Source organism: Dryas octopetala, chromosome 4, assembly GCF_963921425.1.
Source record: "Dryas octopetala chromosome 4, drDryOcto1.1, whole genome shotgun sequence".
Lineage (NCBI taxonomy): Eukaryota > Viridiplantae > Streptophyta > Magnoliopsida > Rosales > Rosaceae > Dryas > Dryas octopetala.
Window position 1 is genome coordinate 23,643,888 of NC_141369.1, and position 27,704 is coordinate 23,671,591.

The window sequence follows — 27,704 nt, forward strand, 5'->3', positions numbered from 1 at the left end:
TAAAGTAGTGCAGCTAGGGTGTGCATCTAGGGAGCTTCTTAAACATTTTCAATAGAACAATGCTTTTGTTCTATTTTCAATAACTTTTAGGGCATTGTTTTATTGAAAATGTATTATTGGTATTGTAACCTCAAGCTTTGACTTATTATATTTTAGTTTCAAGAGTCGAGATGAATAACTTTTAGGGGGCAATGTGGGATTGGTGTAAAATAATAATACCAAAACTGTGTTGAGGTTACAATACCCTTAACAAAAGGAACCTAATCAAACCCATTTCAGTTTTAGCATAATCTCAAACTTGAACCAAAGAAAAGATGATCCTCAAGGTCTGTAAGTCGCCAATTCAGTAATTCACCAAACACTACCCTTCAAATGACTGACAAGGAGAGATAAAAGAGTAATATATCTGATGTACTCTGAGTAATTAACAAGGAGTTCCAATACAATATCATTCATTACAAAATCCTTGCAGTTATGTTACACTCTTCAGTTGAACAATTTCTTCTGCGAACTTATTATGATTGATCATACAAGTCCATTCAAGAACACAGGACATAACTCAAATTTGGCATTAACATATACAATTAGAACTCCATGGCTTGGGAAAACTGAGGCTTCAGGTCCATGTTAATTCCAACTCCAATGCCCTTCTGAATCAGTACGGAAAGGACTGATCTCCCTACTTATTTTAGATCAGGAACAAGAGAATTATTAGTCGGACATCTTTGCCGTGGTGGACGCCTTGTCCTCTTACCCCAACCTGTTAGACTTGTTTCCTCAGGTCCCTGCAGCTCCCCACATTTAGGCTGCTGAATCTGAGGCGGGCTAACTGCAGCGGCCACAATAGTAGAGGGAGCACAATTTCCCAAACGCTTCCTCCCCCTTCCCCTGCCACTCTTACTGGCGTTTCTGTGTGTCACTCCTGACTGCCAACTGCCACCAGCTGTTCTAATCAACCCTTCAATTATTTGAAGATCCTCAGTCACCTCATTTCTTGACAAAGAAGCAAGACCGGGAAGTATATCTCTCTGGAAGTCCTTCCGTTGCCTCCCTCTCCTTGTCTGACCTCTTCGTGGCCTTTTTGTCAATTCCGCTTCTTCTTTTGGTTTGTCTGAATCCGGAGGCATATAGGAGTACTGCTCTACCTTGGTTTCCACCAAATTTAATGTCATGTACTCAAAGTAATCCATCACATCTGGAAAGGACTCTTCATCACAGGCAGTAGTAGCCTTAACCTTTGCCTCATTCTCATTCTCAAAATTTTCTTCATGTGAAGAAATTGTTTCTGCAAACCAAAGAAGGCAGTCACTCACTGAAGCATCCCTTTCCTGACAAGTGGCACTTTCTCCAAGATCATGAGTAGCATTATCCTGCATATCATGAGCTTGGGATGAAGAGATGGCAACTAGAGCCTCGGCTGCAATGCTGATAAGACCCTCGTGAGGTGGGTCAAAAGGTTCCTTACATATGCTTTCCATAGAATCTTCCCCAGCTACATCTGTTTCATCTATCACTGGTGCCTCCAAATCTATCACTGTTTTTGTCTTCATAATTGGAGAACTGGGTGTCATTTGAGTTTCTTCTTCAGTTATACATCTATTTAAATCTATTTGGTGTCTTGAATCAGCATTGTCATTAGCCAATCCTTGAATCAGCATTGTCATTAGACCCTCTGCTTTCAGTTGCTCTCTACACATGTGTGACACAGGATCATGAACCATATCACTTTTAGCTAACCCAATTTTAATAGAGTTGCCACTGTCAACTACAGAAGAAAGACAATCAGGTTTGCCATTCTCAGTATCATGGCCACGAATTAATGACGAGGAATCCTGAATAGGACTTTGAGAGGGGCCCTTTCTCAAATCTGTTCGGTTAACGAACTTCTTAGAATAGCTCCATAAGGAATTTATTTTCATCTGATGAGAAGCTTCACTTTCTTTAGAAGACTTGCCATTGCAAAGTGGCATTGCTTCAAGCCAATGCAATCTTCCTTGTGGGTTTTCTGGGTTCCTCAGCCCATGGAGAGAAAATGTATTTTGTTCACCAGTTACTCCATGCAGATATTTATTCAGAGGCACAACATCATTCACATCAATTGCAGACTTCGCATCCACCCTGTGACCTATACTCAAATGGTGCACTCGATGACCATGTTGTGCAAATATTTCAGAAGCAGAATTTTGGTTGCTGTCTCCATTTTGGAAGCCAAGGGTGATTGAGGGGTGGCATGCCTGTGATTCATTGGCCTCCAACTTAGCACGAAAGGAAACACCATTTTGGTGTGACACCTCAGCTTCTGGACCAGGAGTTGATGGTATTGAATTACAATCTACAAGGAATCTGTCCCTGATAAGTTCAGGGCTTTGCTGCAACATGATTGAAGCCCTATTAGGTTGTGCTGAGGTATTAAAGAAAGTGTTTCCTTGAACTGATATTATGTTCTGGCTCAATCTATTTGGAGATTTTGTCCAATTCGGAGATGACTCAGAAATGACCACATCAGACTGAGAAGACTTAGCAGATGAATCAGTATCTCTTTTAGAGATTTGAATACCAAAAATGGTACTATTTATCCATTTCTCCGTTTTATTCTGATCAGAAGGGAAAATCTTAGCAGGCTCATAGGCTTTCCTAGCTTCAGTTACTGATGATTCACACGACTTCTTAGAATCTTGAAGACCAAAGCTTCCACCAGAAAAACTTCTTGTTTGCTCTGAAATGAAAGCATATCAATCTATTAGTTTTTTTTGTTTTTTTTTTTGGCCAGGAATATCAATCTATTTGTTTAAATTGAAGAAAACAGCAACCCTTTGTAAACTTGATAGTCTTGTGCTTTATCAGCAGTAAAGTTAACAATTGGAGGAAACATGTTTAACTAGTTCTCATTGGTTCAGAACTTCAGATAAGAGTAGTATATGCAAGCAAGAATCTGAAAATTTTAAATTCAAACTTGTAAATGAGGTAAAATTGCACAATAATGGAATTTAGACCTTTAATAGAGACTTCAAGTTCCTGCTGGAAATAAAACAAGAAATTAGATAGCTAGATGCTTACCAGACTTGAGAGTATTTGTTAACCACCCTTTTTGGTTCGTTTCACTCTTTAAATACAGATTAGTAACTCTTCCATCCTTCCCCATTTGTGGGTTTTCAGGGAATTTCTTTGCAAAAGGCCAGACTCCTTGATAGGCATTTGCAGATAAAGCCTGCCTTTCTATCTCCTCTTTGGAGCTGGTGTCATTGCCAAAATTAAAGACAGAAGTTGTAGCAGACACTTTATCAATATGAATGGGTTCATTCAGATTGGTCAAACCATTGCTTCTTTCTAAACACAAACCAGAGCTCAAAGCACTACTGTTATACCCAGATGTTTCACCAATGTGATTAAATAAAATTGTATCTCTTGCCTGAGTAACCTCATGTCTTTTGTTAGGAGGACAATCTTTTGTTCCTGACCCCATGACAACTCCTTCTGGTTCTTCTTCATCACTGATGTATTGATCAGCTGGAAGTTCAAGGTTGAACAATCTTCTTGGACGCTTCTTGCCTCTGAAATCCGAAGGTTCACGGTCCTTCAACCTGACTCCACTTTGGCTGGGGCCACCACAGGTTTGCATGATTTTTCCAATAGAATTACATTGGCTGATACCAGTACTCGATGCAGATGGTCTACCATAATAATCGGAATCAACCAAGGGAAAATTAGAAATATGCCAACTCTTTCTGTCATCAGTTTGAAAGCCAGATGAAAATAGAGTTGATTGTGATGTCCCTGTTGCTTTTGGATGTATGAGTAGTTCTTTGCTTTTGATCTCGTTCATCAAGTCCTTTTGTCTTTCGTAAAGACGATGGAGTTCATTCAGCTGAATGAGAAAATCACACATAAAGATGTTCAAGTATTAGCTAACTACTTTGGGTACTCAAAGTTTGACACTTTCTTACCCAACATATGAAGGTTCTAGAATATACACCTGATGCCTGAATATGGATTCGTGCTTCAATATAATATGCCTCAGTTGTTCCTTATTGCCTCCATGAAATCCATCCATAACTGGCCTTGCCGGGAACATGTCATATTGTTGCCCGTTCTTCAAGGTTTTGCTCTCATGGAGTAGGGACCAGCCACCATGGTTAACATTGCTACTTAGATTCTGTATGGAATAATATCCTGGTAGATACATCTTTGACTGTACTTCAGTTCCCATTCCTGCAATTAACTCAAGAAACATTGCTAAATTGACTTGGAAAAAGAGAGAAGTTATGGACTTAAATTTCACCAATAAGCAAAGAAACGCAATGCTCAGTGTTGCCAAAACAATCAGCAGAACCACATACATCAGATAATTACATACTGCAACTTGAGGCAACTCACAATCACTACTTCCAAAATTTTCACAAGATTTGGAGACAATATAAATTTTTGAAGTAGTCATTAATACTAGCTCAACCAAATTCTACATCAGAAATCAATAGATTGAGAAAGCAGAAATCTTTGCTCAGCAAATAGAGTAAATCATCAAGAATTCACCATCTAATTATGCCTATAAGACACAATTTTGGAAATAGCATTTCATTTTAAGTACATAACCCATAAAAGGAAAAAATTTGGCTAATCAATACAAAGAGAAAAGAGTGTATAAAACCAATTACCCAAATCAATGTTAATGTTTGACTGCAGATATCAATCAAATGTTAAAGTGTAACCAAGAAAAGAAAAATAAAGCAGAGAAAAAGAGAGCCGTAAAATCAAACACCAAAACCATCAAATTCTACATAAAGCAAAACAGAGAAACAACAAATAATCAAACACCATTAAGACACACAATTGCCAATTACCTCATATGGTTATCCTCCTACAAGCTTTATCAGAGTTCCCCTATGAATTCACCAAAACCTCCAAAAACTGGCAACGACCTAGAAACCAATTCAGCTCCATCATAATTCACATCCCCAACACAAAAGAGAAAGTGAACAAAACTGATAACAACAACCCAAGAAGACCATGAACCAGAACACAAAGATAACCACCTCGTAGAACCCAAACAGAGAAGTGGGTACTTCTGTAGTGCCATCGAAGAAGAAACTTAGGTTGTCCCCAGACAAAGGAATATACAGCAGCAATTCAGATCTGCTGAGCCAGAATCTGATGAGAAAATAGAGGGATCCCACATCCCCAAACAGAGAAGATCTTTTTTCCTACAGAGAAGCAACAGCAATAGCAACAACAACAAATGACTTGTTCAAGAACAAGGACTTCAAATTTGTCAACTTGTGGTCTGCCATTATTCTATATACCTTGCTTCACCTATGGCTTTGGCTCCAATGATTTTTTTCCCCATTTAATTATTACTTTTCTTTTTCTGGGTCTTTGAGGATGTGAAAGATATGGGTATTTTTTAACTTTTCTTTTTCTTTTTTCACATTTTCTAGATTCTCTCCACCTTCCATGCTTTTTGGGTACACAAATATTTATATTCGGAAAGTACTTCAAAAGATGGGGACACCTGGGTTTGCTGAAGCAACAAACTAACAGTTTCCGAAAGTGGCTGACCCTTCTTGAATGGATCTTTCTCGGACTAGGTACAGCCCACGCGCGTATAAGGCGCGTGAAAAATATTCCTTGTCTCGTAAGTACATCGTGTACGAAGATAGGCTTATAGTCTTATAGATTTGGCTTTGTACGATGACGTTTGCTGTCTGAGGTGGTCGGGGGTTTGTGCACGTGCATTGAAAGGCGCGTGCGTGGCTTGTATTTTTAAATTTAAGACTTTCCAAATATGAGAAAAGAAAATTGAAATTCACATTGAAGTTTCTATTGCATTTATGCAAAGAAATAGATTGTTTTATTGGATTATTATTAAATTTAAGACTTTCCAAATAGATTGTTTGTTACTTTGTTTTGTCCAAATCTGATTGGTTTTATTTCATTTCCAATACTGCCTCTTATAGGTCAACTCAAGAGTGGGAACAAACAATATTTGGGGGATGAATTTTGTTTTGCATTTTTATTACATGCCAACAAGGCAACAAGACATGTATTAAGATAATGTGTTATATAAATTAGTGACAAATACAAATAATTGACTATCATCATGGGTTGTTATCTATAATTGACATGTATTAGTGATAACCCTTGATTTACCCTTTCCGTGATAATTATAATACTTCCTTTTCAAAAGTCAAAACAATAATTTGTTTCCAAAATTTATGAGTTTTTATCTTTTATAAATGTGTAGTTGAAAATAGTGAAAAGCAGCTGTTTTTTTGGGACCTACAAAAGGTAGTCATATTGATTGAAATTGGTATTCACTGTGCGGACAAGAGGTTGAAATTAATTTATATTGATCTTTTTGATTACTCTCTCTCTCTCTCTCTCTCTCTCTCTCTCTCTCTCTCTCTCTCTCTCTCTCTCTCTCTCTCTCTCTCTCTCTCCCTCTCCCTCTCTGCTATGATGAAATTAAAAGTGAAGGTTTTGGCTTTATTGCCCTCCAGTCTAGTTCAAAATTTATTTGGGTAAACATGACAGGTTAACTATATAACATCACAGTTTTGGGCTACCATTATCAACCTATGTGATCTGCTTTGTTTCTCTCTAAATTCAATTGATGCTTGTAATTTAATGTTTCTTTAGGCATCTCATGATACATGCTCTCCGGGATTTTTTGTGGTTTGGAACTATGAACTCTTCATTGTTCTGAATTACACAATTTCTTGAGCTAGATTTACCCTAGAGAATGCAAGATTGATGAGATTAGTCCAGCTATTTTTATTAATTAAAAATTTACTTGTTTATTTGCTCTCTTTTTCTTTTTGTGAAGCTTTCAAACTTACAATATGTATTTCTCATTTTGTATTATTTTATGTGTTAAAGTAATATTGCCTTATACTAGGAAACTTGATATCGTCAACTATACATGGATTTAAGGGTGAATCTTGAGATTCGACAAATATTTGATACCAGAATTGATATCATTAAATATATTAGAAGGTTTCTGGAGTTTCTGTGTGCCAATCCTGACAGCCAATTAATTGAAGATCCTTGGTCACCACATTTCTTGACAAAGAAGCAAGTTTGGCAAATTTAGGGTCATCTACTCAACTGGAAAAGACACTTCACCATAGGCAGTAGTTTCCTTAACCGTTGCCACATTCCCATTCTCAAGATTTTCTTCATGCCTCCAAATTATTTCTGCAAACCAAAGAAGGGAATGAAGCAATCTTCCACGGAAGAAAAACACCATTTTGGTGTGACAGCTGAGCTTTTAGACTAGGAGTTGATGGTATTGAATTACAATCTACAAGCAATCTGTCCCTCATAAGTTGATATGAAGCGTGCCAAGGCCCACGAGTTCAGTACAAATAATGTTACTTAAATTAAGACATGAATTCAGATAATGTTATTTAAATTAGTGACTAATACAAATAATTGACAATGCGAACCAACTAAATAATTGTATTTTCCTTACAAATTTTACAAATTCTAAAATCCTACCACCACAAACAGATCTCACCAAACCTTCCTACGGCCCATAAGCCCAAGAACCTTCTCCCATAGCCCAACAATTCCTACACTACTCAAATCAATTACACTTGGGCTACAAGCTGCTATAGTCCAATACCCAGCTCTTATTTCATTCTTGAGTTGCTCTTTCTCCCACCCACAATACCCATCAAAGAACCTGAAGTCCTCAAGCCCAACCATATTCCGCTTCACCATTTCAGCTGCACACCCCACACTTTCCTTTGTCCCATAATACAATCCCTTCATCACCTCATCAAAAACACCACTCCTCCCAACCCCAATATCACCCCCTTTGGGCCATACCAAGAACAACCCCTCCTCCAAAGGCCCACCAAAAAATAACGGCCTATCAGAGAACGTGCCCGCAACATCTAGAGTCCTCGATCTTGTTTCCTTGATCGACATAAGCGAGGGCCGGTTCAGTATGATACCAGATGGGCCCAAAGGCCCAGTAGATAAGACCAAAATGACTGTGCGTTCAAAAATGTGGACCCCATCGAGCTTTTCGGTGGCAAGGAGTAGGCAACCCTTTTCGGGCTCGTGGATTGTGTGAGCCCATTTCTCACCAACAGTGATGGGTTGAGAAGGATGATCCTCATCCACCACAGTGTCAAGATCAACAAATGAGGAAGTGGGCTCTTTGGGCCTTGGTGCTTTTTCTGCAGCTACCAGTTTTGCTCTGAATGATCGCCAATCGGCATCAATGGAAGGTTTGCTGTCATCGTTGAACGGTGGAGATGAATCCATGCGGCAACCTATCATTAGACAGATACCCATTAGCAAATGTAAGAAGAGTAGGGTAGTATTCCCTATTTGAAACAAGAGCAATAGAACAACTTTAACTTACATGTTATTGAAGATGGAATGGCAACTCTTTTGCAGTGAAATTGAGCGGAGTTTCTATTGGGGTAAGTGAATATTTTGGGTCTTACTGAGGGGCTGTGTTCTAAGGTTTTGGTGAAGGAATTTGAGGCAAGAAAACAAGCTTCCATGATGGGTTTCTTTCTGCTTAGCTTCTTTGTTTTGAGTTTTGATGGCGGATCAAAGATTCATATATACAATGAGTGAGGCTAAATGTGCACCACAAGGTGATGTTTGATCCAATCCCATTATTCCTATCCCATCCCAATCTATGTTGGATGTTCCTTTCTCAGCTTCCAAAGTATGGGCCATTGGATATGACTTTACACATGGCACAAAAGGACGAGTCCTTTGTGGGTAACGGGTATCTGATCAATCAAAACCTTTTAGATGACGTGTCATACTCGTACCCAGTTATTTGTTGGGCAGTTGTTTCCCAAACTTTGAAGCACTAGCTTGTGAGCTGTGAATGAAATAACTTCAAAGAACAATCCCATTAAGAAATTAAAGTTGGGTTACAAGCAAATCAGCCAGAATGATCAGTAGCACAGTAAGACATAACAAACTTATATCTCACTGATAAAAAATGAATGGCCTGCGCAATTGTTACAAGTTAATTGCATACACCAATACACATAAGCAACAAATCATAAGATCGATTCCCCTTCTATTTATCAACAAGTATACACAACTGTAATGCAAAAACATTCGTGCGAAGTTTCTCTCTGAAATCTTTTCAATTACGAGGCTTGGAGAAGTGTTTCTAGCCGAGTATGAGATGATGCTCACTATATAGACACCATTTTTGGTAGTTTATTCACCTATTGTATTGGTAATACTCTTTGAGGACATATCCCCTGGCTTCAGATCTTCACCTAGTCTACCAATCATCCGATATATTTCATCGGATTTAGGGTGTAATTTATCAAATACTGTAAATTCATGGACCTCATCATCCACCTCGATGCTACTAGCCCCTGAAGGTTTCTGGACTCCCGTGCTCCTCATTTCCAGCCTCACATTGGAAACATTTTCCCAATCACCAGCTGCAGCATAAATATTTGACAACATTGAAAAATTTCCTGGATCTGATGGGTCTAACTTAACCAGGTGATTACGAACCTCCTCTGCCAATTCCAGATCATTATGCATCCGGCACGCCCCCAAAAGGGTCCCCCATATAATAACATTCGGTTCCATTGGCATGCTATGCACAAGTCTAAAAGCTTCCTTGAGACGCCCCCTACGACCCAAAAGGTCAATCATGCAACCATAATGCTCAACTTCTGGTACAATCCCATACTCCCTCTCCATAGTATTGAAGGCATGAAGTCCCTCCTCCACAAAGCCTGCATGTGTACAAGCACATAAGACGCCAATGAAGGTGACTTTATCTGGCTGAAACCCAGCTTCTATCATTCTAGAGAAGAGCTGAAGCGCTTTCTCGCCATGTCCATGCATGGCGAACCCTTGGAGCATGGCATTCCAAGATACCAAATCTTTCTTTGCTATCCCATCAAAGACTCTATATGCTTCATCCAAGCTACCACACTTTGCATACATATCAAGCAATGCATTGGACACTGGAGTACTACATTTGAATCTAGTCCTCTCAATTGAGGAATGAACTTTCCTACCCAATCCAATCAAACCAGACTCTGCACAAGCAGCCAAGATACTGATAATAGCCCCAACATCAAGCCTCAATCCAGCTTCCTCCATTTGATCATATAACATAATCGCCTCCTTCGCATCCCCCTTTTCAGCATAGCCAGATATAATGATAGTCCACGGAACCAAGCTCTTGAAAGGCATCTTATCAAACATCATTCTTGCCATACCCATATCTCCGGCTTTGCTATAACCCGAAACCAGTGTCGACCACGAGACAACATTCCTCTGGGGCATCTTCTGAAACAACTCAAAGGCTTCATTCATTCGCCCGGCCTTCGCATACCCATCCAATATTGTATTCCAACTAACCGCATCTCTGTCAGGCATTTCATCGAACAAGCGACGAGCTTCACCCAACTCCCCCGCTTTTGCCAACCCACCAATCATAGAATTCCAAGACACATTATCTCTCTCACCCATCACCATAAACACCTTCTTTGCTTCAATAACACCAAGCAACCCACACTTGGAATAAGTATCGATGAGCGAGTTGGGCACAAAGATATCAGAACCAAACCCAAATTTCTCAATGTGGGTATGAATCATTTGAACCACAGGCAACCAATTCTTCCCCAAACACCCTTTTAAAAGAAATGGGTACGTAAAATTATCTGGATAAACCCCATTAAGCTGCATATCAAAGAAAGTAGCAAAAGCCTGCGAGGTCTGAGAGTTCTGCATGTGAGCTCTGATCAGAGTATTATACAAATGGACATTGGGTTGTTGAATTTGATTGAAAACGTTGACGGCGAGCGCCATTTGGCGACAGAGAGAGAAGGCAGCAATGAGCTTGGGTGCTGTGTGGAGGTCCTGGTGGAGATTGGCCTTGAGAATTTGGGCGTGGACTTGCTTGATGTGGCTTAGGTTTGTGCATCTGTGGAGGTCTGAGAGCTTTTGGTCTAAGAGTCTTCGTGTGGAGACCCATGATGGGGATCGTGATGGTAAGCACATTTGCATGGCAGAAGAGAGAGAGAGAGAGAGAGATCGAAGAAAGGGTAGGTTTAGTTTTGGAGGGTTTTGGTTAACGTAGGAGAAGACATGGCGGTTATTATGGTTTGTGTGAAACTGGGAAATAAATGGTTAAATGTCTATGGCTCGCAGCCTAGGATGTTATTTTGTAGACTGGGAAGCGAGCCGAGCCCACTTGTATTCTAAACCCACGATACGACCAGGCCGCTACTAAAGAACTATGGGCCAAAGCCCGGTCCCATGGCCGAAATTACGGCCCAAATATAGTTCAGTTCATTCTCACACATTTCCTTTTAGAAAACAATCAACTAAGTATTGAGTAAAACTTACCTGCCCCTGGGATGCCACCTATGTGGTGTCACCAGGGAGAGAGAAAGAGAGAAAGGGAGAGAGAAAGAAGAGAGAGAAAGAAAAGGAGAGAGGAGAGAGATAGAGAGAAAAGAGATGATGGGGATACCACCTAGTGATATCCCGGGGGCAGGTAAGTTTCACTCAAGTAATATTGATTCTTTCATTATTAACTTCTTAATCAAAGCAAAGTGTTAAGCCAATAAAATAATAATAAAAAGACAAAATAATGAAAGCCCAAACAATCAGTCCATGTTATATCTAGAAAAGAATTGTTGAACCAATAATTGTCTTACAAATTACAATAATAATATAGCAAAGTTCATGACCATTTTTGTTCTTTTGTTATTTAAAATTCCATAGTCTCCAATCTCCATGTGAACAAAATAGTTTACATTCTCAAATTGTCTTTAAAATATCATTTAAAATGAAGGAAAGAGAAAAAAAAATTTGGGTGTGAATGTAACACCGTCACCTAGTGTTATTAAGAGTACTACTAGCGATCCTAATTTATATTCAAAATTTAGATCCCAAATAATGTATCAGTGGTTCATTAATTCATAGCTCACTTAAAAGATTATTTATTTTACAATACGTACAACACGTGTATTGACACATCATTTGTGCTCTCAAATAATGTGTCAGTGGTTCATTGATTTATATCTCACTTAAATGATCATTTATTTTACAATACGTACAACACGAATACGTATATTGACATATCATTTGAGATCTCAAATAATGTGTCAATGTTTCATTGATTTATAGCTCACTTAAAAGATTATTTATTTTACAATACATACAACACGAACACGTGTATTGAAACATTATTTGAGATCCAAATTTAAGATGCAAATTTAGAATTCATATTATTACTAATTCATATGTTATAGCATGATAATAAATTTATGTTCTTAAGACATAGTGTTAGTAAACAAATATATATTATAACATCGTCAAAATAATATAAAACAAAAAAATATAGGTGAATAAGTAGAATTACGTGATGGTGTTCAGATTACACTAAAAAATTACTTAAAAAAGAGAAGTCATTGGGTGGGTGGGATCCATTATTAGTTGTCTTATCCACCTAAGCAACCACAGGCAATCAGAGATTCAAACAAGCTCTCAAGTGTGAAGTGTCCCACATCACAATCCAACAACAACTCTGATAAAACATCCAACAACAACAATGAAGACAAGACCCTGAGGTGTGAGGAGAACGAGTCATCTTTGTTGTTGAGGGTGCATGACTCCAACGTACACCTACCCACTAAAATCAACCCCAATACCTACCCCCAAACCCACCACCAAAGTCAGTGGTCAAAAAAAAAAACCCACCACCAAAGTCCCAATACCTTCATTCTTTTTTCTCTTTCTTGGGTTTTGCTTCCTTTGTTCTTAAAGATTAAGAACCATCTCTCTTTAATTTTTGTGGCGCTCTATCTTTCTGTTCTCAATGGAGGCTAAGCTGTTAAGGGCCTCCTCTTCTGCCATCCTTGCAGCCCCCCATGCTTCTAATTCAAGGGTCAATTACATCTTGCCCTTGAAAACAATGCAAAGTAACAGCTTCACATGGCTCAATTCAGGGTCACCAAAGAGAGGAAATTTATCTCTTCAGGCTGCTGCAACTTCCATTGGGTACAAATATAGCAACCCTTTTCTCTAAAATTTTATTGGTTTTTAAATTTGGCTTGTTGGGCCCTTTATGGATCTGTGGATTATTATGTTTTCAAGAGATTTCTCTATGTTTTATGCTCTTAAACTCTTATGTTTTTGTATTGTTAATCTGCTTCTGGAAGTGGGTATGTTTTATTTTTCTGTACACATGATATTTATGCACTAATGCCAATTGCCCTGTACTCAAATCCATATAAACTGCATTGATTAAAGTCTCTAATAATTTAATAGATTCTCAAATGACATGCACAACATGATATTTTCCAGTGTATGACTGTAAGTCTAGGCCTTAATAATAATTCATAAATGTTATGAAGTCTGAGCGGTTCTACTTGGGGAATGACATCTTAGCTTCTCTTTTCACTTTAATTTTTTTTTAAATATATTTTGTAATGTTTACTCAAATACTTGATCAATTCTTGTTCGACCTAACAATGAGAAATCTCACGTAGTCCTAAAGGTGTAAATTTGGGAAAGGAATAACTGAAGAAAGGAAATCAATTTGTTTATTTGCATAAACTTTTCTAGCGGATCAAGTAATTATTTTTTCAAATTATTACCGTAGCTCAAATTGTTGCCGTTTCTGGAATGTCTGGCTGTATGTGTTTATAGATGCATTTGCAGAAAAAAATATGCTCCTAAGAAATGCATATTATTGATTATTTGACGGATTTGGAGAATCTTGCCTTCAATTTACTATGGCCAAACTCTAACATTAGGCTTTCTATATTTGTAGATCATTGGCTACGAAGAAAAGGGTGGATGAAACTGAAAATTTGACCCTAGAAGGTATAAGACACACTTTAATTCGCCAGGAGGATAGCATAATATTTAGCCTTTTAGAGAGAGCTCAATATTGTCATAATTTGGCTACATATGACCCCATTGCTTTCTCTATGGATGGGTTCCAAGGCTCCTTGGTAGAATATATCGTTCAAGAAACAGAAAAACTTCATGCTCAGGTATGTTAAACCTTAATATAAACGATAAGAATAATTGAAGAAAGGATTATTGCTGGTTTTCTTATTGACTTTGCATTGCAATTAGGTGGGTAGATACAGCAGTCCTGATGAGCATCCCTTTTTCCCAGATGACCTTCCTGAACCTATGTTGCCGCCAATGCAATACCCTCAGGTAAAATAAAAATGCATTAGGAACAAGAAATGTAGCCTATGAGAAACACTTGAATTAGTACTTTCAAATAACTTACTTGGATGTGGCTGATTATGATTGGGAAGATTGTGTTCAACATGGTTTGTAACTCATAAAGGTTAAGTCTTTTCATGGTATAACATACTCAAAAAAATACCTGACATGATTTCAAAGATAACTTGTCCTATAACATTCTTAGATCAATTTAACATGGCAGTCAATCATGTGTATCAACTTGTAACACAAAATCTATACAGCTTCCTAGTTAATTCAGAATAATTTGATTCCACAGCCAAATTTAAAAATCTAGCACTGATGTGAAACAATGGAAAGAAAAATTTCTTGATGGCCATTTTTAACTGGAAACTTACTACCAAGGATCCAGCCTTGCGAGTACGAGAGCTTTCTTTTTATCCCCACTCTCTCTCTGGGTGCATGTCTCCTCTTTACTAACAATTGTTGTATTGTTTTTTGTTTTGGGTGGTAACCACTTCCATTTGGGATATATATGTGTCTGACTTGCAAACAGGTACTACACCCCATTGCCAATTCAATCAATATAAATAGCAAAGTTTGGGACTTGTACTTCAGAGATATTATTCCAAGACTGGTTAAGGAAGGAGATGACGGTAATTGTGGATCAACTGCTGTTTGTGACACAATGTGCTTGCAGGTATTCATTTTAACTAATCTGTCCTTATTTCAACACATTTCTAGTTCAATTTCACCGACAAAATAGGCAATAACCTTTTTATATAAGGTAAGAGCAAATTAGGTACAACCTTTCATGTGAATTTTGCTCTTGACCATAGTTGCCTCTCTCTCTAAGTAACAAGTCACTGCTGCTGCATATTAATATATCTGTAATTAATTGGAAGTTTTTTTAAGAGCATTGCTAAATGCTGGCCTGGTCCCTATGATGTCAGGTTCTGTCAAAGAGAATACATTATGGTAAATTTGTAGCAGAGTGTAAGTTTCGATCCTCTCCAAAGTCCTATGAAGCTGCCATAAAAGAACAGGTACATCATGCTCTTGTATGCATTCTTGTTGTGCTTCTGTCTTAGCTTTTGGTTCATAACAGTTGGGTTTTTTTCTTGGGGTGGTGGTGTTTGATTTTTCAGAACAGGGACAAGCTGATGGCATTGTTGACATATCCAACGATTGAGGAGGCAATCCAGAGGAGGGTAGAAATGAAGGCCAAAACTTATGGGCAAGAGGTGACAGTGAACAAAGAGGAAGCTGACCCAGTTTATAAGATAAAACCAACCTTGGTTGCAGATCTGTATGCAGATTGGATCATGCCAATGACAAAGGAAGTTCAAGTTGAATACTTATTAAGAAGGTTGGATTGAGAGAGCAAGTCTTCAATATCTAGTTCTATTGGGTACAGAAATTGTGGGTTTTTTTTTTTTTTTAAAGATACCCCATATTGATGCTGCTATTTGTAATTTGCTAATTTATGTGGATGCTAAGAGGGGTACAAGACATATTATTGTATGATTATAATAAGCACAGGCCGTTTCAGTCTATATAAGTTTTGCAACAAGCATCTCATTGCATGCATCAGACATCCTTCATTACTTTTCTCTGTTGATTTTTAGATCTTTGAAGTAGGCTTAGAGACACCAAGCTTCACTTCAGCCCACCTCAACATGAAAAAGTATTGAATGTGTTTTTAGCCATAGGTCCTCCAATCAGATTTTGGTGTGGTCGCATTAATGGCTCTGAAAAGCTAAACAAGCTGGGCCGAGCTGAGCTTGATTGGACTTGGGTCCGCTGCTTTATCTAAAAAGGCCAAAAGGGTGACAACTATCATAACTATTTTTTATTTTTATATGATGATTGTGCATAAAATTGTTATTTTCAAAAAAAAAATTTTACATTGGACAAGTATATTTTATTTTTAGGGCTAACTTTTTGGAAAAAAAAAATAATATGCTCTATGCTAACACGTCATTATGAAGATGCCACAATCACAATTAAGGGTGTGTTTCGGACGGATCGAATCGGAAATATGGTGTTCTAATTCCAATTCAAAAAATTTCGGAATGAAATTTCTATTCCAAAAAATCGAAATTTCAACATCTCATTCTAATTTGGAATTTTCGATTTTTGTCGGAATATCACATTTTCGGAACTTTCGGATAAAAATTCAAAATTTTTAGATAAAAAATTGGAATCTTCACGTTACTTTTTGTTATTAGTAAAAAAAAAAAAATTTGTAATTACATGTACAAAAAATGTGGGTGTTTTTGTGAGCATTTATGTTATTATGATACACATATATTTATAATATACATATGTTTATATTAATAGTATAGTTATTTGTTTTTAATATATATGTATGTGTATGTTTCAAACAAATAACAAATTAATGAAACATATAGTAAAAAAATGAATAAATGATATAATATTAATATAAATACATAATAAATTGGCATAATTTCGAAAATATCGAATCAGAATGCCTTTGGAAAATTTCGGATCGGAATTTACAGATACATTCCAATTCCAATCCAATTTTTTTCAGAATTTCAGAATTCAGCATTTTTGGATTTTGGATTTGATTCGGATGTTCTAAAATTAGAAAATTTCGGATTGGAATCGGTCGGATTTGGATTTTCCAATCCAAATCACACCCCTAATCACAATCATTCAAACATGGGAAAACACTATGATTTTGGCCTTTTTTTCCCTCCCACCCATATCCCATTTTAAAAGGGTACTTTCTGAATGGACCCAATCAAACCTAACCTCAATTTATGAGCAGAAGCCCACAAGAAAAAAAAAAAAAAAAGTAGAATAAATGGTTTCATGCAACATCTGGGGCTTTATGTCTTGCAGGATTGGTTCAAATTTGTTGCTCGGTTTCTTGAGAATTTTGCAAACAAGACTACAAAACCCACAAGTAAGCTTTGATTCCATAATTAACAAAACTATGTGAACACTGAACATTATGTATTTGGGACACGGTTTCACTTTTTTATTTGGGATATTACTTGCAAGATGTTGAAGTTTGTCCAATTGACCTGGTTTGAATACGTACGTAACGTACTGTAATCCTATAAACACAGTCTGGCAGTGACCCTTGTTGAGCTTATTAATGCATGACATTTTAGCTAGATAGGAGTATAGGACACGCACAGTTTTAACATTTTTTTATTCTTTGTTAAATTTAATAACATATAATAGTTCAAAATTAGCAATATAATATTGTAGATTGTGAGGGTAAGTAGCCGATCGATGGCAGTTGTAGTCTTGTAGATCTGGAAAGTGAACCGCTTCTTTATAATAATTAATAAGCACATAAACAAACAACAAAGCAGAGGGCTTTCTTAGACAGAGTGTTCCAGGGCTTTCTTACTGTGTGTGAGAGAGAGACTCGGAGAGAGAGAGCAATGGAGGGACTGAGAAGAGGGGTTGGGTCTGGTTCAGCTATCGTGCTTGTGGTGCTTGTGTGTTTGGTGCTGGTGACGGTTCCGGAAGTTTCAGCTACTCGATGGATAGTGGGAGCGAACATGGGGTGGACCTCCAATGTTAACTACACTATTTGGGCTCAAGACAAGCACTTCTACAATGGAGACTGGCTCTGTAAGCTGAGCTCCCTCCTCCCTCTCTCTTTGTCTCTGTCTTTCTCTTACTCTTTCTTTCTATCTGCAAGGTTTTTAGCTCAGATCCACTCTGCACACCAAGTTCTTCCTTTTTCTGTTACTGTTCTCTTTTCTTTCTTGGTCATTCATAGCTCAAAGTTTTCATTTTCAGCTCATTTTTGCTCGATGTTGCACCTGAGTGAGTTAGATCTGAAATGGCCCAAATGGGTTGTGCTTATGAATTTTTATTCTTTTGAGGAAAGGGACTTTCTTTTGACTATGAAGCTTGAATAATTTTGTGACAGAAAGCTTGGATAGAGTTTTCTGAATCTTGTCTCTTGATTTGTGACGCTTATATTAAAACTCAGTTTGCCCACTGTAAAGAAGCAGGAAAAGGAAGAACAAAAATGGAATTTTGGGTATCTAATACATGAGAATGCAAGAAGGTTTCTTTTATTGAGTTTTGCTATTATCCTCAAATCCTTACTATACAATACAAGGTCTCTTTCAAGTATTTATACTTGCATTATCCTGATTGATTCAGATCTGCAACTTCTGCCATTGCTTATACAGCAATGTACTTTTGTATCTTATGGGTAGTATATTGTACAAAAATAATTGGAATCTTGGACTGTTGAATTTTAAATAAATAAAAAAGATTAATTTACTTGGGTACTAAAAATACCATCTATGTTCTGACCAATTGGTGATTCTATTGTTTCGCTCAGATTTTGTTTATGATAGGAACCAGATGAACGTGCTAGAGGTGAATAAGACAGACTATGAGACCTGCAATGCTGATCATTTCCTTCACAACTATACTACAGGAGCTGGAAGAGATGTGGTTCCACTCAATGTGACCAGGCACTACTACTTCATAAGTGGCAAGGGGTACTGCTATGGAGGCATGAAGTTGGCTATCCAAGTCGAAAACCTGCCTCCACCTCCCAAAGCTTCCCCACTGACGAGCAAGGGCAGTGCCCCAACACCTGCTTACAGAGCCCAATTTCTTTTACCCGCCATTTTCGCCATTGGTGCAGTTTGGGATGCATTGGTTCGGTTCTGGTAGCTAGCTAGCATCGATGATGGGGATATCAAAATCTCACTAAACAGTGAGGGTGTCCAAATCACATTTAACATTTCTTCTAGCCAAGCCATTAATTTGTGAAGGAAGTTGAGCTAAGCTTTCTTCCACATTAATTTACTTTAAATTTATGTTTTGGTTTTTGGGGTTTGGGGTTTGTGATTTATTATTGGTGTTTGTTTGTTTTGATTTCATATTGGTAGAGTAGTTTATCTGAAATTGGACAATGTTTTGATTAAGGTAGTTGATCTTTTACTACTATTATTTGTTGGAGTATTCACTTGCGTTAATTGTGGAAGCTAATACTATAGTGAGATTTTGAAATCAAATTAATGTAATTTATTTGTTTGTTGGTCCTTAAGCACGTGGTTCAGTACTTAAGTTACTTTGGTTGTGAGAGAATTGGGCCACTGATTTAGGAAACGACGTATAATTCAATCCAGCGATCTCTCACTTCATCATCTCTTATTATCTTGGGCCTTAAATGGATGAAATGGGCCTTTTACTGGACCAAAATTTCCCAGTAGACATGTAATTAGGCCTTTTACAGTTGGGTGTATTGATCAGGTTCACGTGGAGCGTGCATGCCCCTTCTAATTTCAGTTTGATTCGCTTTGTGTTTTGCGTTCAGGATCAATTTGCTTTTGTTCTTTATTATTTTTTCTTTTTTGTCTGAGGGTACGAAAGAGGCCGTGTTATTATTCTGCTTTTTATTTTTATTGCTTTTACTGTTGAAAAATCAAATATTACGAATCTATTTTCACAGTGTCAGTGGCAGGCTGGCAGCACGTGGCTTGCTTTTACTAGCTCTAACTTCTAAGCCTTGTTCTGCTTTGAACCAGTTTAACTGAGTCAGTGGTGAATCGAAGCGTAACTGCTCTGAAACATTCTTCATGCGTCATAGGATAGGAGTTGGACCCACCAAAGTTGTACTTGGAACTACGACCAGAACACGTGTCCAATGGGGTTCTGCCACGTACGTATCCGATAAGACCAAAAAGCCCTCTCGCCTGTACAAAACGCGAGGCACGACGCTTTGTAACCTGAGCTTATAGCTAGCCATCATTTTGACTGACTAATGTCACGTTGGTCTCGAGGTTGATCCCTCGGTTACAAATAGCACCATAGCCACCACCAATTTACCACTATACCATTGCCATTCCAGCACCTAGCTAGGCTGCTAGAATAGAATAGAGAAAGAATTCTAGAGATCGAGTAGTTGTGAGTGAGTGAGAGATCTACAGAAATGGTGGGACGACGTGGCATGATGGTGATGGTGGTGATGATCACGGTGGGGTGGATGCTAACGTGCGCAGCCGGGAAGCTGCATAAGGTGGGAGGCGTACAAGGATGGAATCAGAACGTCAATTACACTATATGGTCAGCCAACCAACACTTCTACGTCGGCGAATGGCTCAGTACGTATATATAACACCCACCTCTCTCTCTCTCTCTCTCTCTCTCTCTCTCTCTCTCTCTCTCTCTCTCACACACATTTATATATACATTAGAGTGTATTCAACCTATCATAATCTCAATCCAGTATCTCACCTACTTTTATAATTAATTAACTGATATTCGGATTCGTCTTGAAAAACACGAATAATTGTTGTTTTGCTCACTAGCTTTTGACTCATCTACAGTGGTATTAAAGACACAAACTATTATTCCAATTTTGAGATTCCAAATTATGTTTTATTTGTTCATATATGAATTCATTCAAAGTCTCATTTATGAATTTGGAATCTCTGCATGAATTTATTTATAACAAGTAGAAAATTGTGATATCATTTTTTACCAATTAGTTTTAGAATATTTCTCTAATAATAGATATGACATTACCATTAGAGACGTATAAGAAATGTTGTTAAATTGTTAAGAAAGGTAGAATTACCATTAATTATGGTATCAATGATGTGGGTGAGGAGGTTCAAATTTATAGTAGGCCCAAATTTAGTTAATTTCCTGGCCTTTTTGTTGGCCAACTTGCCAAGTAAACTGATGTGGGCCGGGTCCACTAAAAATTTTCTCACATCAGTTGGGTTGCATACAAAAGTGAAGAACACATTAATTGAGACGAATAAAGGAGCTCATGATCAAAAGTAAGAAAAAATAACATTCCAAAGTAAAAAGGCAGAGGATGCACAAATGTAGTCTTTAATATATTGAAACATAATTAGGTAGCTGTATAATAAGGACTGACTGAGTTTACATGATGATTGTTGTTGTGGTGGTTTGGAAATGGCAAGTATTCGTATTTGACAAGCGGTATTACAATGTTCTGGAGGTGAACAAGACCAATTTCGAGTACTGCAATGAGCAAGGCTTCATAAAGAACATAACCCGTGGAGGGCGAGATGTGTATCAACTCAAAGAGGCAAGACCCTATTACTTCCTCTCTAGTGGAGGCTACTGCTTCCAAGGAATGAAACTTGCTCTGCTTGTCCAACAACTCCCACCGGCAGCTCCGGCACTCGCTCCCACCGCTATGAGTATTGCTTCTCCACTATTATCAACTTCTTGCGCCCAAATATTGATTCTCTCCATTGCGCTTTCCCTAGCTTTCATGTCTCACATTAATCTCTCTATATTCACCATATAAAAGAATTCAATAGTTTGGCTTTAGTTCAATTAAATAGATGTTGCCTGATTTGGAATTGTGTATAGGCTGATAATTTAAACATTATCTCATTTACTTCTTTTGGTTTTGCGCAACAACTATTTCTATGTATGGCTTAATAGCTAGCTATGTAACGCAGCAAATTAAGGAGCAAGAAAGATTTCTAATGATTATTGCATGTAATCTGTCTAAAAATTCCAAAGAAATGAGTAACCCCTATTGAAAACATAAAAGTTTAAAAGCCAAAACATATATAAAATCTGAGTTATTTACATTTACACTCTCGAGGTTTATCGTTTTTTTCACATACATCCTATGGAGTTTCAAAAATTACATATACACTTTCTAAAATTTCAAAACTGTTATATATAATTCCATGTTGTAAGCCAGTAGTAAGTGAGTTGATGGTGGATGAGGGAGGGTGGCGTCGGGTGGGTTGTCTGGGTTTGGTTTAAAACTTTTTAATTTTTGTATGATTAGGGACAAACATAGATATAATTGACAATAAAAAATTTGTGGCGTTTTAAAAGTAAATATTGTGGTCCTTTTAGAATTTCCCATGAAAAAATATCCCTTTTCTATGTCGGCATGTATCACAAAATGGGCCTCAAGGCCCAATCCATAACCGATGGTGAGTTGCTTCTTGTAATTTGACAATAATAAGTAGAGGGAGGCTATTCAGATCGACCACCCTAAAATACTGAGTTGACCACCTTAAGATTTGTTTCCCCATTTTTTCCTATTGCGGCTAATTCCGACCAACTGCCACCACCACCCCTCTCCATATATGGTTCAAACCAATCTAACCAACAGCAAGAACACAACGAGAAGATCGAAAACCATACATGGATCGACCCAATTCGTCGCCGGAATCTGTCGAAATCGGTGATGAAAGCCGCGGAGCTTCACGACGTTGATTAGCCGCGCACGGTGGTCGGATGAGCAAGGGAAGACCAGGGTTGGACTCCCCGTGACCTGGGAAACAAAACCCAAGTGGTCCGACGTCTCAACTCTGCTGGAAAAGAAAGATCGCTAGCGAAGGGGCCAATCGGGTCATCGCCTGGGTTCAAGTTTTCTAGGCTTTCCTAGTTTGAAGGCTATCATGGTGAGAGAGAGGAGAGGCAGGCAAGTTGACTGGTGGTGGTCTCGTCGCCACTGATCGCCGGACGGCGGCACACCGAAGAGAGAGAGAATGACTGGTCGGGTGGATGGGTGGGTGGGAGGGCAAGGGTATATTAGGAATATTTGTAAAATAAATAAAGAGGGTGGTCAATTTAGCATTTTTGAGTGGTCTGCATAGCCTCCCCTTAATAAGTAAGCACAGGAAACTTGTGCAACGAATAGTGTTCTTCCCATTTACCAAAAAGGAACAGTGTTTTTCCCAAGTTTCATTCCGCGCCTCCGCCTCCGCCTTCAGCTTCGCAAACAAAGCTTCATTGTGGTAGTAGATCTCGTCGTCCCAATGCTGCTGGTTTAACCGGGAGGGCCCTAAATTCTCCTGCGCACTAGCATTCTTCTCAGGTTCCATCTCTCACATTCGCTCGTCGTTTTTTTTGGGTAAAACACTGTTCCTTTTTGGTAAATGGGAAGAACACGGTTCCTTTTTGAGAGATGGAACCTGAGAAGAATGCTGGTGCGCAGTAGAATTTAGGGTGCTGTCGATTAACCAGGAGCATTGGGACGAGGAGATCTACTACCACAATGAAGCTTTGTTTGGGGTTTAGGGTTTTCTGCAAAATTTGGTATTGCTATATGAAATTAGGGATTTATTAAGAAGGTGAATGGTTGAGAGTTGTAATTATAGTAATCTGGGACAAATTTTTGAAAGCTTTCATCTTATAAGATGTGAAAATTTTACCTTTTGATTTGGAATTACATTACCCTTCTCTCTGTCAAGTAGATAGATTCTAGAAACTTGGATTTGACTAGATTTTCACATTTCTTTTGAAGAATATTTGAACCAGAGGTTTGGTGAGGAGCTATGCTTTTAACCAAATTAGTACATCAAATAATGTGATTTTGTTTTTTTATACTGAATTTTATTGTTTGAGATTGATCCATAATCCTCTCTAATACCCAATGTTCCCCTAGGTTCTTCAATGGTAAGGTTTTGATTATTGGAAAATGAAACTATTTTAGGACTCATGGTTTTCTGGGTTCTCTGTCTCTCTCTCATGCAGGTAACATTTAAGGATTTTCATGGTGGAGGATTTAGTAGTTCATATAAGTCTAAGTGCCATTATAACCAATCATTTGGGATTGTAGAAAACAGTGAACTCTTTCCTGAACCTGTAAGCCAAGAAACAGAAGGATTTCTCTCAATGTGAAGCCTGAATATCAAGACGAGGAGGATGATGTTGGGACCACAGCAACCATTCAGTACAAGGATACTGGGAAAACATCTGGTCCTGTGGATGTTAAGTTTGATTTCCACTTCCCTAACAAGTCTCTGTAAAGTCAATGTAATTTGTTGATTTTTATTTCAGTAGATTAGTGATTTCATGTAATGAAAAGAAAATACTTTCTAACTATATGTTACTATCTTGTTCAGCTTGTTAATCCATCAGTTGTTAGGAAACTCACTCAAACTTTGTAAATATAAAAACTTTTGCTAGCAACATTTGCACCATTTTTTTTCTTTTTTGGCTAACAAGCAACAAAATTTATCCAATTTTCAACATGAGCAGCATTTTACATTTTTCCCCTTCTTGGAATAAAATGGGTGGGCAAGACCCGTAAACTTAAGCCTGGCTTGAATTGGGCCTTTGAAGTTGGCCGATTAAAAATATCATAAGAACCCATTTGAGATAAGATGAAACAAAGCAGCTTCCACAGTCCACACTGCTCTGAGCTTTTGACACTTCTCAGAACCCCTCCTTTCTCTGTTTTCATGGCTTCCATATACTGCTATTCTCTTTCACTCCCTCTCATATCCAAACCACCATACCTCAACAAAATTGAACTCTTTCCCACAAAGCATTATACCCCAAACCCGTTTTCGCGCTCCATTTTCACACTTGGGAGACCCAGAATTCGGGCTACGAACTCATCGTCGTCCTCCATAGTCCAAGAAGAAGCTCACAAACCCAACGAGGAAGCCATGAGCATTGATAATCTTCACAGCTTCGTTAACCTCAACTTGGGAAAGTGGAATGGTTCCTTCCTTGTAAGTATATTTAGCATACGCTGCAAAACTATTGATAACTAAGAAAACGCAAGAAACTAATATAAATTCTGGGCCTTTTGCTTTATGTTGTGTTTGTCAAAACTGCAAATTATTCAACTTGAGCAAAATGCATGTAATAAGCTCTGTTGGGCAAATTGGGTGTGTCTTTATTGGTTTTTTATTCTCTTTTTCTCGTTTCTCCTACATTTTCTAGGCAATCAAACAGAAAAATTATATTCATCTAGTAGAAATCAGCGAGGTTCTGGTGATCGATTATTTGAGATTATTTATTAGTTTGAGTGATTTTTAGCAATTTGATGCTGTCGGGAATCTGTTGCATAAAGTGAATACGAAGCTTGCAGTTAGCTCTTACGGGGAAGATGAACTCATCAGTCTCATTCAAACGTAAGCTTCAGCTCCACTTATTACAATAAGTCTAAAAGATAAAGGGAAAAGTTTAAAATTAGAAAAAAAAAAAAAAATTGGTTTAATATTAATGAACTTTAGTTCATTATGGGACAATTTCTTATTGTTTAATTGTTTTCAAGCTGCGATCAATTTTCACCAATATTATTGATTATTGGATCTAACACATAGTTTTTCTTTGTCATTCTAATGGTTTGATGTTTCGTGCTTTGTAGATTATATATTAAACAAGCCCCATTAAGCACTTCAGTTTCTGGATATGATGATGAGGTGGAATGGGCAGAATACAAAATTAAGGAAACCAACATGTTCACTGTGGACAAATATCAACAGGTGAGGTTTTTCAAGCATTTGGAGATCACTTGTAGGTTACTTCCCATGAAGAAATAGCTCATAGCTTAATTTTTGTGATCAATTGTTTTCTGTTGAATATCCATTGTGATTAGTCTGCAGATTGGCTTCTTCCCCAATGAGAGAGCATTTGCTCTAAGGTACCAGACGGCTGGCATGTTAGAAACTGTCTTAAGACAAGGAGTTCTTGGGGAAGATGACACTGGTGAAGAATCACCAAAGTGAGTGGTTCCTCCCTCAAAAGATGCACTTCATGATTGAATGATAAAACTATAGTAATTAGTGTATATGGTTCTTGTACTTTAGTGTGTAGAATTAAAGCTGCATTTGGTGAACATTTTCTTTTTTTTCTTCTTAATTTGACAGATGTTCTTGTTTCTTTTCTTTCGTGATTATAAGTGGAGTTCCATCACTTTTCTGGCTAAAACTGTTTCACTAACCCTGAATCTACTTGTTATCTTCAATTTTTCTTCATTGTGTAGAAACCTAAAGCTTCCTTCCCGTCGGCCTTCTATTGTATGTGAAAATTGTCTGTATTCACTAGAGAAAGATATGCGAGCAAGAGCATTCCATATCATGGATCCAAAAGGCATTATCGAAATGCATATCATCTTCCTTGAGGCAAGAGGTGATGGTGTGCCTCTTCCTCCTTCCCTCGACAGTAATACGGTAAATTTTACAAGAAAGCTAATAGTGAGGAATTTTATCTTTTTTACTTCTTGAGTGTATCATGTTGCATTATATTTCTTTTATTGGTTTCAGGAAAACACAGACAGGATTGTTCCATTTCTTGGTAAGTGGAAAGGTCATTCCATAACAAAGCGGAGTGGTGTTTATGGATCAACAATGGCCGAAGCTGATACAGTAGCGTCACTTGAAATGGATGATAAAGGCCAACTGATTCAGGTATCTTTAACCCGAGGCAACAGGAAATGTTCAATTGAATTGCTTCATAGATAACTGATAAGAATGTTGATAATCAAAGAAAAAGAAAAAGGAATGGATACATATTATTTCTGGTTTTTGTTTTGCTTAAGTATCCGTCTTTTTCTTCCTTTTCTTCCTCTTTTCATTTCCATACTTGATGTTTATAAATAATATCAGGGTGTTACTTCCACGTCTGCTGCGGGTGATGTTACAACCAATGTGCCTTGGACGGGTATTAAGTCAGGCAATGTGGTTACATTTGATGGAGGTTACCAGATGACTCTATTGCCCGGTGGCATGTACATGGGATGCCCATGTGATGTAGGAAAGAATGTTGCAGAATCTGTGTCATTCCATTTGGAGTTCTGTTGGCTTGAGGCCCCTGGAAAGAGACAGAGACTGGTTCGCACTTACGATGTTGAAGGTTTGGCTGTCTCATCGACTTACTTCTATGAGACAAGAATGTGATTACTCCATCGTCATTGTATGTTTACAATTTTTTAAAGGAAAATGGATTCTTCTATCCATGGTTTTGCACAGTTCTGCAGAAACCCATTTGATGCACCAATTTGTATTTGCTCAGACTAGTTGAGACTTGAGAGTTGGGGATTAGTCCCATTACTTCCATTGTTGTAAGAGAAGGTGTATATTATTTTTGTATAGAACTTTTCCCATTAAAAGAACATAGTGTTTTAGAAAAGAATAATAAAATCATTCTTGCAGATACCTTTGGGGATATAAATCATAGCCATTCTTTTTCTATAGAGCCAAAATGACTGCTGTTGTCCTATGAACTCAATATGTCATTTCCTCATTGAAAATTATAGTATATGGCTATTTATTTTGTTAAAAAAGGGGACAAAAGTAACTTTGCTGTCACAAACTAGCTTCAATTTTCTGCAACCAGAACAGCAATGAAATCGTTTTTGATATGATATATATACTTGATTTAATGTCTCAGCTTGTGAAGCTGCCTTTGGATGAAATTGTTGATTTGCAAAACTTGTACAAGTTAGGTTCTTGAAGAAAAAAAATACAAGTTGTCAAATTGCCACTTGTGCAAGTTGTATTCTATAGTTTGTAAATGACGTGCACAACTTGGTTGGGATCATGGCCCATGCTACTAAATAGCAAAGACTATGTGTCATATGTGCCCCCAACCACCAAAATGGAAATCCATGGAAATCAAATAAATGCAACTACCCCCACCTTTCTTCTCTCGGTATTAACCCGGCACAAGAGTTGGTAGCGTAATTAAATATTTGGATATTATGGTGTTGGTGTAAGCTAATATACAAATAGATTTAAGAGTACAAAGATCTATACTATACA

The 27,704-nt window shown here is 37.7% G+C and overlaps 7 protein-coding genes across 9 annotated transcripts; 4 read left to right on the plus strand and 3 right to left on the minus strand.

Moving 5' to 3' along the window:
• Nucleotides 1-432: 432 nt before the first annotated feature.
• LOC147288513 (uncharacterized) lies at nt 433-5,411 on the minus strand. Of its 3 annotated transcripts, XM_086242631.1 has the most exons (5): nt 5,031-5,411; nt 4,839-4,916; nt 3,974-4,209; nt 3,058-3,865; nt 433-2,716 (listed from the first exon to the last, which is right to left on the minus strand). In XM_086242631.1, the coding sequence occupies exons 3-5, from the start codon at nt 4,205-4,207 to the stop codon at nt 684-686; spliced, it is 3,075 nt and encodes a 1,024-aa protein (XP_086098757.1). In that variant the 5' UTR covers nt 4,208-4,209; nt 4,839-4,916; nt 5,031-5,411; the 3' UTR covers nt 433-683. The 3 variants fall into 3 exon arrangements, with proteins under 3 accessions (XP_086098757.1, XP_086098756.1, XP_086098755.1); XM_086242630.1 differs by having other exon boundaries at nt 4,839-5,411; XM_086242629.1 differs by lacking the exons at nt 4,839-4,916; nt 5,031-5,411 and having other exon boundaries at nt 3,974-4,246.
• A 1,965-nt stretch (nt 5,412-7,376) lies between these two features.
• Nucleotides 7,377-8,628, minus strand: LOC147288514 (PPR containing protein (DUF179)). The gene is made up of 2 exons (XM_086239855.1): nt 8,372-8,628; nt 7,377-8,279 (listed from the first exon to the last, which is right to left on the minus strand). The coding sequence occupies exons 1-2, from the start codon at nt 8,514-8,516 to the stop codon at nt 7,510-7,512; spliced, it is 915 nt and encodes a 304-aa protein (XP_086095981.1). The 5' UTR covers nt 8,517-8,628; the 3' UTR covers nt 7,377-7,509.
• A 402-nt stretch (nt 8,629-9,030) lies between these two features.
• LOC147288515 (Tetratricopeptide repeat (TPR)-like superfamily protein) lies at nt 9,031-11,098 on the minus strand. Its single transcript, XM_086239853.1, has one exon. The coding sequence runs from the start codon at nt 11,014-11,016 to the stop codon at nt 9,199-9,201; it is 1,818 nt and encodes a 605-aa protein (XP_086095979.1). The 5' UTR covers nt 11,017-11,098; the 3' UTR covers nt 9,031-9,198.
• Nucleotides 11,099-12,651: 1,553 nt separating this feature from the next.
• Nucleotides 12,652-15,771, plus strand: CM1 (chorismate mutase 1). Its single transcript, XM_086239854.1, has 6 exons — nt 12,652-13,017; nt 13,793-14,018; nt 14,104-14,190; nt 14,738-14,881; nt 15,135-15,227; nt 15,330-15,771. Exons 1-6 carry the CDS (start codon nt 12,836-12,838, stop codon nt 15,558-15,560), a joined length of 963 nt encoding a protein of 320 aa, XP_086095980.1. The 5' UTR covers nt 12,652-12,835; the 3' UTR covers nt 15,561-15,771.
• A 1,398-nt stretch (nt 15,772-17,169) lies between these two features.
• LOC147288517 (early nodulin-like protein 17) lies at nt 17,170-19,191 on the plus strand. Its single transcript, XM_086241886.1, has 2 exons — nt 17,170-17,799; nt 18,527-19,191. The coding sequence occupies exons 1-2, from the start codon at nt 17,607-17,609 to the stop codon at nt 18,865-18,867; spliced, it is 534 nt and encodes a 177-aa protein (XP_086098012.1). The 5' UTR covers nt 17,170-17,606; the 3' UTR covers nt 18,868-19,191.
• Nucleotides 19,192-19,984: 793 nt separating this feature from the next.
• LOC147288518 (early nodulin-like protein 20) lies at nt 19,985-21,484 on the plus strand. Its single transcript, XM_086241022.1, has 2 exons — nt 19,985-20,300; nt 21,132-21,484. The coding sequence occupies exons 1-2, from the start codon at nt 20,129-20,131 to the stop codon at nt 21,482-21,484; spliced, it is 525 nt and encodes a 174-aa protein (XP_086097148.1). The 5' UTR covers nt 19,985-20,128.
• A 2,837-nt stretch (nt 21,485-24,321) lies between these two features.
• LOC147288519 (glutamate NMDA receptor subunit epsilon-1, putative (DUF3598)) lies at nt 24,322-27,019 on the plus strand. Its single transcript, XM_086241085.1, has 7 exons — nt 24,322-24,668; nt 24,979-25,073; nt 25,310-25,427; nt 25,548-25,666; nt 25,928-26,114; nt 26,208-26,351; nt 26,550-27,019. Exons 1-7 carry the CDS (start codon nt 24,393-24,395, stop codon nt 26,838-26,840), a joined length of 1,230 nt encoding a protein of 409 aa, XP_086097211.1. The 5' UTR covers nt 24,322-24,392; the 3' UTR covers nt 26,841-27,019.
• The last annotated feature ends 685 nt before the right edge of the window (nt 27,020-27,704 follow it).